Below are 16,563 nucleotides of genomic sequence, written 5' to 3' on the forward strand. Positions count from 1 at the left end.
ACCTGCTAGATATTATGCCGAACACCTGGTATAGCATGGTGGACGGAAAAGAGGCAGTCTAAGTTTTGTTCATGGAATTGACAACGTTGTGCTGGTGAGAGAAGGGGGTTAGCACAAAAAGAGGAATGTGGGTGGTGAGAGGCATCAGTGATCCCATAAATGCAGAATGTAATTCTGAGCTGTGATAACACTAGATAGACACAAATGTGATACAATGGGAGATATGAAGGACAGCCTGGAAGATGAGTAAAGATTCACTAGGGGAAGGTTTGTGAAGGGACATTCCAAGCAAAAAGGACAAATAGGGAGGTCTTGAAGAAGGAAAGAATATACAGCATTCTAAGCTTTGAGAGTGATATTGATAGAGTTAAGTTTGGATCCAAGGGAGAAAATAGAGGAAGTCAACAACAAAGAGGTAGGCAGAACCAGACCAGAAGAACCTAGAAGGGCTTTAATTTGTTCCTAACCAGGAGAGCCATTTCAACATTTTTTAAGCAGGAGGGAGTGATTTCATCTCATTTGCATTTTACAAAGGGTCACTCTGACTGCCATGTAGAAATTGGCCTAGGGCAGGGGGAGCGAAAGCGAGGTAACACCTTGGGTAGTTACAGACTGCCTGGAAGAGACACTGGCAGGGAGAGAAACCTGGAGACAGAAAAGTTTAAAAAAATGAATGCAGTTGCTTGCTGCTTAGAGGTGGAATCCATAAGATTTGGTGAATTGAATATAGAAGCTTAAGGAGAGTGAGATTCATGGGGCAACTACCAGAGTTTTGTCACAAGCACCTTGGTAGATGAAATTTTCTTCTATAAATAGGAAGAACACTGGAGATAAGGGAGAACTGAGGAAAAGAAACTCAAAGCTCAGTTTTAGACATACTATATTCTAGATGCATACAATGTTTTCAAAAGACACCTAGGTATGAAGTTAGTTGTGTGTCCAGAGACCAAAACAGAAGTGTTGGATTGAGAAATCCAACTGAAGCCATCTGTATAGATAGGTACATAAATTCATAAAAGTCGAAGTGGAATATCAACAGAGAAAAGAGCACTCAGGATTCTGTTGTACACATGCAACATTTAGTAGTCTGGTAGAGGAAAATGGCAAAACAGGAAAGTTGTAATAGGCTTATTAATGATAAACTTAAAAGAAATGAAAGCCACCCATGCCTGCAATCCCAGAACTTTGGGAGTCTGAGGAGGGTGGATCACAAGATCATGAGTTCAAGAACAGCCTGGCCAACATGGTGAAACCTCGTCTCTACTAAAAATAAAAAAAATCAGCTGGGCATTGTGGCATGTGTCTGTAATACCAGCTACATGGGAGGCCGAGGCAGGAGAATCACTTAAAGCTGAGAGGCCGAGGTTGAAGTGAGCCAAGATCGTGCCACTACACTCCAGCCTGGGCGATAGAGCAAGACTCTGAAGGAAAGAAAGAAAAAAAGAAAGGAAGGAAGGAAGGGAAGGAAGGAAGGAAGGAAGGAAGGAAGGAAGGAAGGAAGGAAGGAAGGAAGCAAGCAAGAAAGAGAAAGAAAGAAAGAAGAAAGAAGGAAAGGGAGGAAAGGAGGAAGGGAGGGGGACAGAGAGAGAGAGAGAGAAAGAAAGAGAGAGAAAGAAGAAAGAAAGAGAAAGAAGAAAGAAAGGAAAAAAAGGAAGGAAGGAAATAAAAGAAGAGAAAAATGAAGAAAAGAAAAGAAAAGAAAAAAGAAAGGAAAGGAAACAAGCAAACAGAAGTAGAATATAAGCCAGTGGTCACAAATTCAAATTAATGCCAGGGATGGGCAGATGAAGCATCTTGTTTAAGACAGTAGGCGCTTGGCTGCTCGTGTTGCCATTTGTCTAGTTTCAAGACTCTTTTTAAACTATTTGATGTAACAAAGAGCAAAAATACATGTTTCCTTAAGTCCTATAATTTGCTGGTCATGACTTTGATAGCTCTGATTTAAGTCAAAGATTTTTTTGGTATTTATAAAACAGAAAAATTGTCTAACTTCTGTCATGAGGTAGGTTCCAAGTTGATTAAAGATAAATTGGCTATTGAGTCACACTTAATTTTTTTTTTAACAGTAAGTATATTTGAGAAAAAACTGCATTCCATTTTATTCACCTAGTTCTAGACTTCTACCAAACAATATGGCTTCAAAGAATTTCTTTTTTTCCTCTTGTGATAAATAAAATGATTTTCCTATAACTACTTCTTTTGGTGACTCACACATTGATATGTAAGTATGAACTTCCTTCCCAATTTCTATAAGCACACCATGCAAGCAAGGGTATTTATATCTTAATAATGTAGGGTGTGATAACCTAACCCTGAATACATTTTTTGATCTTTGAGTTTTAAAGACATCAATGACATTTACTTTGATGTGAATGTATTTTTCTAAAAAATATCAAGGTTTAAAATAAATAGTGAATTGGTTAAATCACCTTTTTAATTATTTTTCTAATTATGTATTGACTTCCTACAGAGTTCAGGATATTTCAGCTTATGTTTAAGACTCAGGTGGTATGCAGTCATCAAAAAGTAATTTGAGAGCAACATTTATACATTTGATCTTGTGCACGGTTTTCTTATTACATGCTCCTGTGATGCTACTGGATCAACCAGCGCACAGTGATGTGATTGACATGTGTGCCTGTAGTTAACATCATCCATTTATGAAACCCACATTTATTGAGAATCTACAATGTGCAGAGTGCTGTGTTACACTCTGGGAATATACAAATGAAGAATTCATGACCTTTATGAAGGAAGTAAGACATATTTTGTGATAGCAATTACAATTCAATATGATGTGTATATTGAATATTAAGTCCAGCATAAAGACAAAATTGAGAATGTCTAATTTAGTTTGGGTTGGAAGGTGGAAATGGCCGGAGACAATTTGCTCGGAAAGGCATAAATCAAACCTTTAAATGTAAGTAAAATGTGCTCAGTAAAATGAGCTAGAACAGGCATTTGGACAAAGCAAATACACTGTGACGATTAACTGAGCTAGAGAACACTGAGACATCAAAGTAAGAGAACTACAACATCATATAATAATGTATCTTATACAGTAGTCCTTCCTTATCTATGGTTTTGCTTTCCATAATTTCAGGTACCTACAATCAACAATGGTCCAAAAATATTAAATGGAAAATTTCAGGAGTAAACAATTCATGTTTAAATAGCATTATATTCTGAGTAGCTTGATGAAATCTTGCACCATTCAATCCATCCTGCATGGGACGTGAATTCTCCCTTTGTCCAATATCTCCATGCTCTGTAGGCAACCAGCCCATTAGTCACTTAGTAGCTGTCTCTGTCATCAGATCGACTGTTGTGGTATTGCAGTGCTTGTGTTCAAGTCACTCTTATTTTACTTAATAGTGTGTCCGAAATGCAAGAGTAGGTATGCTGGCATATTATTATCATTGTTCTATTTTATTAGTAGTTATTGTTGTTAATATCTTACAGTGCCTAATTTATGAATTAAACTTTATCAAAGGTATGTGTGTGTAGGAGAAAACATATTACACATAGAGTCTGGTACTATCCTTGTTTTCAGGCATCTACTGGGGTTTTGCCTTCCCCACTTGTAGATAAGGGGAGACCACTTTATTAATTAGAGGATAAAATCTATGTGTATATTATCAAAATCAGTATAATTATGTATTTTTGGTGTTTACTTTTGTGGGTTACTGCGTTGGTTTGTTGGATATAGAGTTCTGTGCCATGGAGGATGCTCTCAGGGTCCTTACAGGCTGGATGATGCTAGGGATTTACATTTAAGACAAATGTCAATTAAAATTATATTACAGAGGCATAATCTGATAGTCTGATTTCCTTACTTATGTGCAGATTTAAAGAGCTATATGTCTTTCCTTTGAAAAATATTGTTTTATATTATAATAGAAGAGTTGAAAATTTTCTGCACACTTTATGTTTTTTGAGACAGAGTCTCGCTCTGTTGCCCAGGCTGGAGTGTAGTGGTACGATCTCGGCTCATGCAATGTCTGCCTCCTGGGTTCCAAAGATTTTCCTGCCTCAGCCTCCCTAATAGCTGGGAACTACAGGCGTGTGCCACCATGCCCGGCTAACTTTTGTATTTTTTTGGTGGAGACGGGGTTTCACCATGTTGCCCAGGCTGTTTTCCAACTCCTGACCTCAAGTGATTCACCTGCCTCGGCATCCCAGAATGCTGGGATTACAAGCATGATACACCCTACCTGAACCTGCACACTTTTAATTTGTTAAAAATAGTATATATTTAATATTCACTTTATATCTATTACAAATTGACCAGTTCATTCTCAAATACATACACTTTATTCAATAAGCTTCTAAAGGGTTTACTGTGTGTTAGGCACTGGAAGTGCAAAAATAAATGAAGTATGTTCTTTACATTTAGAGTCTTACAATTGAATCAGGAGAATAAACAATCTTTATTTGACTTGCCACTAAAGCTGTAGCAGAGGAAGCATAAGGTGCTGTGTGGCAAAGGAGAGCCACTAGTGCTTGCAGGAGCGTGGATGAAGCTTCATGAAATGGGGCCATTTGATCTGGGACTGAAATAAGAGTAGGAGTTTATCAAGAGAATTCCAGGCACAGGAAGTATGAAGGTGGGATAAGGAGATTAATTTTGGTATCTGCTTGTAGTTTGGACTAGTCAAAATGAAGAATATGGCAGATACTAGCAGAAATGAACCACGGGATTCAGCCCACTTTATGAAGTACCTCATGTACCATAATTATTTGTATTATAGAATAACTCCTACTAAATAGGAGTGATATTTAGTAATAAAGGTGATAAAGGTGCTTATTTGGTTTAAATTCTGTGCTTGTTTGGTTTTATTTTTTGTCTTCTAATTACTTAAATTTCAAAGACATTTTTCTTAAATTTGTTCATTCTGAAGAAGAATGCTGAAACTAAATAATGTGTGTGTTTGTTTATATTTGAGAAAGCCCTTTCCACACGGACTCCTCTGTAGCTCTTCACCGTCTTTCCTCATTTATCGAAGTGTGAAGACCGTATGTAAATCACCGTGGATTGATACTGCCCGTTAAATTATCATTCTCCTTTATGTGTGCATAAACGTGACACACACACGGGCACACCGGGAGATCCCTAGGCTTCCATGGAGTAGTTATAATCTCAGTGAATCTGGGAATTCATTTCAGAAGACAGTCTGTTCATAACCCCGAACCCAGTGGAATGGAATTACTAAAAGCAGTCACATTTGGCAAAGGACAATAAAATGTAATCCACAAAGTATCACATGTAAACAAAATGATGTCTTTGTATTACTTTCTCACACATTTCCCTTTCAATGAATCTTAACACATGTGAGAGGGGACAGATGTTAAAAGTATTGCAAGTATTCTCCAAAAGCAGATACATACTAAAACTTGTCTGCTTGTATATACAGTACATAGCACACACACACACAAAAAACTTTTATAAATGTTTAAACACATATTTTATGATAGTTAATACATTGAACACTTATTTCAAAGAGGTTTTGATTTCATAATACACTTTTTCATCATCCATTTTCACATTGAATTCATATTAAAATTATTACCATTATTATTACATGAGAGGGCCTATGACACAGTTTTGATGTTAAAAACCTATTTAATCTCACAGCTTTACAAAATTATTTTAAATGATTTTCGTCTTCACTTGCTGAAAGAATTAGTGATAGCCATTTAAATCTTCTTCTTTGTTTAAAAATGGCATTCTGATGTTTCAGAACTAGGACAAATTTGATTTTTCCAAGAAATCTATTAATATAAGATAAAAGCACAGGAAGGCATTTTTAATATCTCCCTGAATTTAATAAAGAAATGAAGTAGAATTCTTTTATGTGATGTGAAACGTGGTTTTAAAATTCTCCTTTATCTCCTATACTGACATTCTTTCCAAAGCAAAATGGAAGGCTGCGACTTTGACCATTTTTACCTCTCCACCACCATTCTCAGGATCAAAATCAAGAGTCACTTTCTTTCTTGTAGCTGCATCTTCATGAGGACTACACTAAATACATATTGTAAAATCTAGAACAAAACTTGTTTCAACATCATGCACTTGAGAATGTATAGTAAATATAGAGTTCACGTGATTTAGCAATTCAAATGACTTTCAAATCATTTCAAAAAGTAGGTCTTAAAAATTAACCCTGGTACAGATATTAATTTCAAAGTAAAGCTCCGGGTTCATTTTTATACTCTAAAAAAGCACACGCTTTTTGGTCATTCAATTATTTTCATTATTAGGATCCAATATATACAGCAAGCAAATAGTATTTATAAAGATTTTTCTTTTTATGAAATGTCAGCTTGTCCTATGGGAATATAGTGTTTGCTTTGGGATAAACTTTATCTAGTCTTAGAGACATTGAAACGTTCGACTAAGCCTCAAGTGAGAGTTGGCTAAGACGAGAAGGAGATAAACCCAGCTGCATAAAATAAAGCCCTTGACCTAGAAGAGCCCAGATTTCTGTGAATAAACAAATAGTGATATCATAATACTGTCTAGTAAGTGCTGTTCCAGAGATACGATAAATTGTTAAAAATGATCAAAGTGGGTGCTGCACTCTTCCAACCTTCCTTAGAATAATGCTTTTGAATGAATCAAATGAAAAGATGAAATTCTGCACTGGTTCCCAGCTTATAAAAAGAATCCCCCATTGCATGGCATCTCTGTGTAGTTAGAAACACAGAAATCCTAGTTTCCATTACCTTCTGACTTCTGGTTCTAATGGGCCATATGGTTCACAATTCTTCTGTAAGTAACTTAATGCTTTATGTAATTAAGAGGGCATATGCTTCTTGTACAAAAATCACTGTTAGATCTCCTTTGCATGGTAGAAACCAACATGGACTCGGTCTTGATACCAGCTTTTATCTGCTGCCAATAAACTTTAAAGTTACTTAAGAACATTCAGAGAAAATGATGATGTATCTTACAGTTACCAACATAAACATATGTGTTATTCTACATTATTCTGAGACTCTGTGCTCAGGGGAACTTAGCACCTTGTCATTCACCATACCTATTTTCTACCAACACACTTTTATGGTGACAATTTGATCAGATCTCAAGCAAAGCTAAAATTCTCTTTAGAATATTTTTATTCTTTCTGCAATTTACTCACTTTTTTTTTTTTTTTTTTTTGGGGATATGACCTTTATTGAGCTTATCCACCAGAGTGGAAATAATGTCTGTACAAAACCAAATGTTTGTTACTATAACTTCTGCATCACAATTAAAATCCAAACAGTTTTTTAAAAACAGTCAACTCAATCAAAACCCACTACTTCAGAATCAATAGCTTCTTTGAAGCCACAGTAACACTTAAATATGGTTAAGACTCGAATGCAGAAATTTGGTTGGTTGGAAAGCTAATTAAACTTCCAACTTGCTCAAATAGAATTACAAAAAGGCAAAATTGTGTTTTTCACAGAGATACAGTCCACTGGAATCACCAACACTGGACAGCTGTTAGAGTATTTAGAGTCCTGAGATAACAAGGAATCCAGGCATCCTTTAGACAGTCTTCTGTTGTCCTTTCTTCCCAATCAGAGATTTGTGGATGTGTGGAATGACACCACCACCAGCAATTGTAGCCTTGATGAGCGAATCCAATTCTTCATCTCCACGAATAGCAAGTTGCAAGTGACGAGGGGTAATACGCTTTACCTTTAAGTCTTTTGATGCATTTCCTGCCAGTTCAAGTACCTCTGCGGTGAGGTACTCCAGGATGGCTGCGCTGTACACAGCGGCAGTCGCGCCCACACGTCCATGACTGGTCGTCCTAGATTTCAGGTGTCGATGAATACGGCCCACTGGGAACTGCAAGCCGGCTCTCTGCGAGCGGGAAACCGCCTTTGTCTTGGCCTTTCCGGAGTCCTTTCCAGCCTTACCGCCAGCCATTTCGAATTCTGCTGAAGCTCAAGCAAGCAAGGCAGAGAAAAGGCTAATCGGATCCACGGTGAGATCCCACCACCTACTCCTTCGTCGCACCGCGATTCAAACTGCCAATTTACTCACTTTATAACAACATTCCAGCTCACTGACTTTTACCCTCTCAGTGGGAAACAATCTTTTTTTTCTATTAACCTAGTCTCTGCAAAGTAAGAACTGCAGGTGTATGGTCAAAGAAATGTGAGTCATCTGTATAATTTTATACATGAAGAGGACAAAATGTATATCACTATTTTCCATGTTCTGAGAACGGACTTTGTTTGATCTTGATTCAAAATAGCTACAGAATTAAGCTCTTTATCTTGAATCCTTTTTCTGTTTTAAGTTGCTGGAAGCATGGTCTAATTCCTTTCCTTTATTCTGCTCAACACACATTAGAGACATCAGAGAACACTGATTTTCTACTCTAGCAGTAATTGTCAGAGACTTTGGCTGGAAGTCAGGTGGTGGGCTTCTGTCATACCAGAATTCACTATAAGCAATGGGAATTTTGAAACTTAAAACTATTTAGGATGAAAAGCAATGTGATGTACGAGTTCATGACTTAACTTTTATCTATTCTTTAGAGGGATGTGTTAGATTGTAGTAATGATCCTAATTGTTATGCACTTCTCATATCCACGCCTTTGCCATGTAACATTGTAATAACCTCCTACCATGATTAGGGAGAACTTCTTTATCTGAGCTTGGCAATGTAATTTGCTTTGGCCCAGTAAAGGAAGCCAAAGAAACAGTGCTCCAGTTCTGAGCCTAGGCTTCAAGGGAACTTCCATGTCTCTAATTGAGTTCTGTGCTTCTGCCATAGCCAGAAAAGGACATCCCTGGCAGCCTGCCATTCCTGGGAGAGAGAGGAAAGACATGCGCAGGAGAGCCTACCCACGTTTAGATGAGAAACTCAGTTAAGATGAGCTGTACTCCATAGATGCATGAGAAATACAAGTTTATTGACCCATGCCACTGAGTTTTAAGGTGACTTTTTAGCAGTCAAGAGCAATCAGTCTGCACGTAGACTGCTCTAAATAGAAATCCACTGCCAGAAGTGGCTATTCATTTTTTCAGAAATCCTTATTGAAAACTACTACAAAGATTTTGTTAGTTAGCATATCGTTTGTTAGAAATAACCTTTTACACATAAAGTGAGGAGTGTTCAAAATATGTCACTGGTCCTACCACAGAAATTATTTGCATCATACCACACAGACAATCTACCCAGCTTAGCGAGCTAATGCCTTTGGACCAGGATGTTCCTGACATGTTCTCCCTACTTCATATAGAACTATGTCTCCCTTCCTGAATCTGGGACTGACTCGATTACAATAAACAAATAAATAAAAATGAATAAATGATCACATGATACGTTTTGATTCAGCTTACTAATAAACATTTGCCTTTTTGGAAAATTGTCCTAAGACTTGCTTCCATGATGAAATATGGAGATATTCATTCATGCTTTGTACTAAATACTGGCTCTTCACTTGCCATGACACATTGCATTTTTAACCTCTTGGTATTGGTTGTTAATAGGTTGGGAGAGCCACTTCTTAAGTGGGTTTTTAATTGCTGCTACAAAACCTTCTAGGAGTCTTTCCCTTTGTCCTCTGCCATGGTCACAGGCAATGTTTTGTTTAATTGCTGTTACTCTGGATCACAGGGTGAGGACAACAAAGACAAGGCCAGACGTCTTAGCGACCTCTAAATGGACCTCCAAAGTCTCTGTTATTTTAGCCTCTGAGATTTGGGAATTGTTTCTTACTCAGCATACCCAAGGACCTCACACCATTTGGTAATAAGGCTATCAGGAGGAGGAGGTATAGCTGATCTGGCATTCACCTTTCTCTAGTCACCTCCAGTGAGTAACAGCAATGGAATTTGGCAGCTACTGGATGGACAATTTGGCAAAGGTGATGTTGATCTATTTCTGTGTCAACGACCAAATGCAACTTTGTCTTCCCAGATGAAAAGTACTTATTGAATCTTTTTCTGGACTGAGAATCAGCTGATAGGGTGCTAATTCTTTCTTAGCCAATAAGTAAATTGTATTAAGTAAGATGTCTGATTTCTCACAACTGGGTTCTTCTCTGAAAGTGGAGATAATATTTGCTTTTGAAGCTTCATGGTATTTAGGAATAATGACAGGGAAAATGTTTTTAGGAAAGTTAAGATAGTTAAATAAACTTAGGATATTTTCATTGTAATTTTATTTCAGCAAATTGTCTGGGCCAATCCTGGTGAGAGTCTTTGCACCCCAGCTGGAAAACTTCCCTAGCTCTCAGGAAATGGTGAATCTCAAAAGCTTTTCACCTCAGGGCTGTGGAGACTGAGACTGGAGGATTTATGGAACATATGCATAATGCATTTCAATATGCTTTTCATGTGAGCGATCTCATTTACTTTTTCTGCAATACCATGACTTAAGTATTATTCTTCTTATGAAAGATTCTTCATAACTAATTGAAGATTAGGTTAGATAAATTGGTCAAGACCACACAAGGAGAAAAAGTTAATAGGATTTCAACCTGTTCTCTATCCTCCAAGTGTCATCTGTTCCTTCTGCTACAAGCTGCCTTATGTTCTTCCTCATGAGACTCTCCCTTAAAACACATGGGATAATATAAGCTTAGTCTACTTGGGACATACGTGGACATTCGCCCTACCTGACCAAGCACAGGTATGCAAGTTATACACAGTATATGCTTGCCCTACAATTATTTCCACCTGAAGATATTTAGTGCCTTCTCTGGTCCCTCTCATTGGTCTTCTTTTCTTTCTCTTTCTTCAGTTTTGCTTCTTGCTATCTCACATGGTTTGGCTGTGTTTCCACACCCAAATCTCATGTTGAATTGTAATCCCCAGTGTTGAGGGAGGAACCTTGTTATTAGTCAGGGTTTTCTGAGGGGACAGAATAGGTAATAGGGTAGATGAATACATGAAGGGGAGTTTATTAGGAGAATTGACTCACACAGTCATAAGGTGAAGTCTCACAATAGACTGTCCAGAAGCTCAGGAGCCCGGAAGCCAGTCCAAGTCCCAAAACCTCAAAAGTAGGGAAGCCAATAGTGCAGCCTTCAGCCGGTGACCAAAGGACTGAGAGCCCCTGGCAAATCACTGATACAAGTCTAAGAGTCCAAAAGCTGAAGAACTTGGAGTCTGATGTTGGAGGCCAGGAAACATCCAGTACTGGAGAAAGATGGAGGCCGGAAGACTGAGCCAGTCTAGTCCTTCCAAGTTCCTCTGCCTGCTTTATCCTAGCCACACTGGCAGCTGGTTAGATTGGTCCCACCCAGACTGAGGGTGGATCCGCCTCTCCAAGTCCTCTGACTCAAATGTTAATCTGCTTGGCAATACCCTCATGGAAACAACCAGGAACAATACTTTGCATCCTTCAGTTCAATCAAGATGACACGCAGTATTAACTCACAGACCTCATGAGAGGTGACTGACTTATGGGGTAGATTTCCTCTTGCTGCTGTTGTGATAGTCAGTGAGTTCTCATGAGATCTGGTTGTCTAAAAGCATGTAGCACTTCCCCATTCACTCTTTCTTCCCTGTTCTGCCATGTGAAGAAGCTGCCTGCTTCCCCTTGGTCTCTCCGCCATCATTGTAAGTTTCCTGAGGCCTCTCCAGTCATGCTTCCTGTACAGCCTGTGGACTGTGAGTCAATTAAACCTATTTTCTTTATAAATTACTCAGTCTCAGGTAGCTCTTTATAGCAGTGTGAGAATGAAATAATACATTAACTTTTCCTCTTCTATCTTTTCCCGCTTTCCCTGTACTTTCTCCATTTAACACTATTTCTTTAGAGAATTGGCGAAAGGAAAATGAGTTAGAATTAGATCGTTGGGTAAGCAAGTGAGGGAAGAAAACTGAAGCTTTTTAGTTTTTCTTCTCTTCTTCTGACCAAACAAAATGAAATAAGTATGATTGTTGGTAGTTTTGTGTTATTTCTGAAGGCCAAGTGGTTAAACATCTGATAAATGTACTTTCTTAAAATGCAATTTAAACAGAGTAGAACTTATCTCTTATCTCTTTATAAAAAGCTCCCGATTGTGAAAGAAATGAGCAAAGAAGTTATTAGTCTAATCTCACATACTAGAAAAACTGAGTAGAATTATACAGTATTCCTTACCATGAATAATTGTGAAATGTAGACATTTTAAGCCCTGGCTATTTAGGTAACAGCTATCACTGCATTTACATGAGATTTACATTAAACTTCAATCTCCAAAAAATACAGTCAGAAGATATGTTCCTATTCCTTAGCACATCTTTTGCAGGGAAAAAAAAAATCACAATTTAGTTCACCTGATTTAAAAACAGGTCAAAAAATGGGAAGTTCCATATTTAATTTAATCAGGACCTAAATAATGACAGCAAGGGCCAAAGTGTTTTGTTTTGTCTTGTTTTTCCTTTTCTCTGCTTTAATGTCTACCTATACTCCAGTATTCAAGATAGCTGCTAGAGTTCCATGCATCGTATCTAAGCATGGCAATGTAGTGCAACAAGAGGCCATTCTTTCAATTGACTTACTTTTTAAGAGTGAGACAACCTTTCCCAGGAGCACCCTCTGTGAAAACCTTAAGAACTTATTGACCTGTATCCCATTCTATCCTCATGCTTAAACAAAATAGACTGAATCTGATTCATCCTTGAGATTGGAATAGGGCCAGCCTTTCTTATGGATATGTATACAAACTACATCAGGTTCTATAAATAAGAAAGCAAGGCAAGCAAACTGTGTAGGCAAGCAAAAATGACTGCTACAGCATTTGAATTTGATTATATATCACAATTTTTTTCTGTTGCCATTTGTACAGAAACTCCTGAGCTGGTCTTCCAATAAAATTGTTTTGTTATTATGTTGGTGGAAAAAAAAAAAAAAAAAAAGATAGATCCCCAGCTGAGGACATTGCATGGAGTTTACAAACTCTCCCGACATCTGTGTGAGTTTTCTCCAGGTACTCTGGTTTTCTCCCACATCCCAAAGATACGCACATTGGGTTCACTGGTGTGTGTAAATAGTTTTAGTCTGAGTGAGTGTGTGTGTATGATTGCATCCTGCAAGGTAATGGAGTCCCATGAGGGTCAGTCCTCCCCTTGTGCCCTGAGCTGCTGGATGGGCTCTGGCTACCTGAGACCTTGAACTAAAATGAGCAGATTGAAAAATGAAAAAAAAAAATGCATGAATACACATTGTAAAATATAAATTAATCAGGTACATAATAATCATAATAATCATACAAATGCACAAAAATAAATGATGCAGCACGAAAGTGCATGCACCGCGAGCCTACCCCATTTGTGATTGTTTTTGAACTCTGTAGTGGTAGAGGGTGCTCCATACAATATTTGCTTTGCAAACATTTATTTCTTGATTTAACTCACCACTATGGCCACCTTTACTCACTGATTCACCAAAAATTGAGTAAATAATTATCTTATTTGTTCCTATTCATCTTTTGTAAATGTATGCATAGCTCACATTTATTTCAATGTTTACTAGTAGACATGTTTTGGTTCTTTATTTAGAAGTCTGGTGAAGGTTTTGTGACCAGAAATATGCCATAGAAACTTAACTCTCTATCAATTAGCCTATGGTAAATTGGTTTTAGTATACGTCGCTTTGCTTAAAGTCACAGTTTCCAAAAACTTGTTGATATTGTTAAGTGAGGACTTATTGTATAGATTTAGTATTTGTTTGCATGACAGGGAAACAAAGAGATGATTCTTGTATTACATATTGGTTGACGATTTTTTTTGTTTGTTTTTGTTCTCTCTCATTATTAAAATATTTTCAACTTTAATTTAGAGACCACACCTTCTTCCATTTTGCAGCCCACACATAGCAATTTTATCGTCATCGTATGTTTAACTTGTTCCAGATTGATTAGTCACGGCTATGTATTGCCAAGAACAGTGTGTTATGTAGAGAAAAATCACTTTAGGCAAGAAGAAACATATGCATATGTGTGTGTTGTAGTGGAGAACCAAAGAACTAATTTTTGCAGACTAAAGAACAATGTTCAGAACACGTTGAAGTTGCTGCAGGAAACCATGAAAGGAAGAAAACCTTAGTCAAGAGTGAAAGGCACCATATGTCCTCCAGTACCTAGGCACAACAGTGAGTCAGCCTAATAGCTGTCTTAACACACCCTGCTGTGTGCAGGTATTGGAGGACATATGGTATATTTCACCCTGAACTGTGAATTTCCTGAAACAGCTGTAATATTCTTTTAATGCAATTTGTGTGGACCATTATATATAAGCAGAGATGTTTGAAGTATTCCCCTTTCTCCTACTCACAGTAATCCGAGGATGTTTATATGTCATTAATGTATGCTTTTAAATATTGAATTTTTACATATTGAAATGTTACCTGCCCAATCCCTCTCTTTTTTTCTCTCCCCTTTTCCCACAAGTCTATTTTTTCTGTCTCTCCATTTCTTAGTCCTATTGCCTTTTCCACTTTTCCTATTTTCCTAGTTAGCAAAGGGCACTACTGAAGAAAGGAGTGAAAAAAATTTCAACCTGTCCTTAAAGTGACAGCTTGCATATTAAAACTGGTTATATGCATTTTATTTCTAAAATATTGAATAAAATTTGAATCTCAATCTCCAGTTTGGAATTTCAAACGTATTAGCTAAAGTAATCAGCTGTGTCCATAATCTCCTAAGGAGTCACTTTTTTTTCCTTCCCTCAGGGACATTTCATACTTCTCTGAATTGGGCACAACCAGTTCTGATTTGAAACATGTGACTTAGAAACAGTTTAATAGGATGCTTAGATTCAATCAAAACATATCCCAATTGTGAGAGTGAGAAAAAAAAATCAGTATGAGGGTGAGTGGAAAGTAAATTATGATAAAATCATATAAATCAATAGTCAAGAATATGTATGAAAGATATACTTTCAGAAAGACATATTTGATATGAAATTGATTTGGCATTAGGTGTGACTGCTAAAAAGACAGCTCACCTAAAAATCAATGAATATGATTAATAGCCCAAATAAGACACAAATGACACTATGTTAGAGAACATTTATTTCTCAAGGCTGTTGGGAAAAATAAAAAATTACAGCACTAAAGAGTTCAAATAATTGCTTGTTTAATAATGGATCAAAGTTAAAAAAGAAAATGCTAATATAATAGACCACGAACACTGTGCAATCATATGATATTGTATTATACTTTTAAATTGTGATAAATAATATAACTACTGCTTTATTCTCTACATAAAAATGTACCATTTTAACTACCTGAAGGATACACTTCTGTGGCATTAAATATATTCACAATGTTGTGCAACCATTACCATTATCCATCTAAACAACTTTTGCATAATCTTCAGCTGAAACTCTCTACCTAATAAACACTAACTTTCCATTCACATCTACTTCTAGCCCCTGCTACAAATGATTCTGCTTTATTTCTCTATGAATCTGACTATTCTAGGAACCTTATATAAGTGCAGTATTTGTCCTTCTGTGACTGGTTTATTCCATTTCACATAACGACCTCAAGATTCATCTTTGTTGTAGCATGTGTTCAAATTTGCTTCCTTTTTAAGGCTGAATGATATTCCATTGTATGAATACACTACATTTTGTTTAACCATTAATCTACTGATGGATAGATGGTTGCTTCCAAATTTGGCTATTATGAAAAATACTGCTATGAACATGGGTGTACAAAAATATTTTTCAAGCTCCTGCTGTCGCTTATTTTGGTTATATAGCCAGAGGTAGAAATGTTAGATTATATGGTAATTCTACATTTAATTTTTTAAGGAATCATCATACAGTATTTTTTCCTCAGCCACATCATTTTTCATTCTCATCAATAATGCACAAAGCTTTCACTTTCATTTTAAATGGATTTACCTGACTAAAACACACATGTTTCTTTTCTTTGAAATTACATTTTTTTTTCTATTTTTCTTGGTTGTGACACTGAGTAAGAGGTAGCCTGTATTCCTCTTCAAAGATGTAGATACTGAAATGCACACACAAAGCTGTTAGACCCAATAGCTGTTAACAAGGCCACCTGCTCCCAACTCAGAAGTCTGGGTCTGTGGTAATAAATAAAGTTAGGTAGGGGCAGACTAGGCTAAAAAATTCTTCCAGCCTTTTCTTTTTCTTTCTTTTTTTTCTTTTTTTTTTTTTTGGTGAGAAGGGCTATCACACTACATTATATGACCTAACAAATGTTTAACATTAAGCAAATAGCTTCCTGAAAGAATGAGACAACACTAAAGCCAAATCTACTCTACTTGGAATTTATGATAATATATAAGAAAAGTTTACTTTTGCTCAATTTGTGATAAAAGGATTAACCAAGTAAAACTAAGTAAATGAAATACGATATAGGCATCTACTTGAGATGTGTTACTTAGTTGACGTAAGTATTTCTGAAGGTTTTTATAAGATCTTTATAATAAACAAATGTCTGTTTCTTAAAAAGGATCAAGTTATTAGTATTCATTACTCAGTCTTTTGCTATATTAAATAATATTTCAATGCATTTTATAATTTATATTTTAACATTAATACACCTTTTAAAAATTAATTTATGCAGATATATATATACTTTT

The 16,563-nt window shown here is 36.7% G+C and overlaps 1 protein-coding gene across 1 annotated transcript; it reads right to left on the reverse strand.

Moving 5' to 3' along the window:
• Positions 1-7,150: 7,150 nt before the first annotated feature.
• On the reverse strand, positions 7,151-8,039 carry LOC126958195 (histone H2A.Z). The gene has a single exon (XM_050796379.1). It carries the CDS (start codon positions 7,922-7,924, stop codon positions 7,538-7,540), a length of 387 nt encoding a protein of 128 aa, XP_050652336.1. The 5' UTR covers positions 7,925-8,039; the 3' UTR covers positions 7,151-7,537.
• Positions 8,040-16,563: the final 8,524 nt, after the last annotated feature.

The sequence above is a fragment of the Macaca thibetana genome, chromosome 7 (assembly GCF_024542745.1).
Source record: "Macaca thibetana thibetana isolate TM-01 chromosome 7, ASM2454274v1, whole genome shotgun sequence".
In the NCBI taxonomy this organism is placed as follows: Eukaryota; Metazoa; Chordata; class Mammalia; order Primates; family Cercopithecidae; genus Macaca; species Macaca thibetana.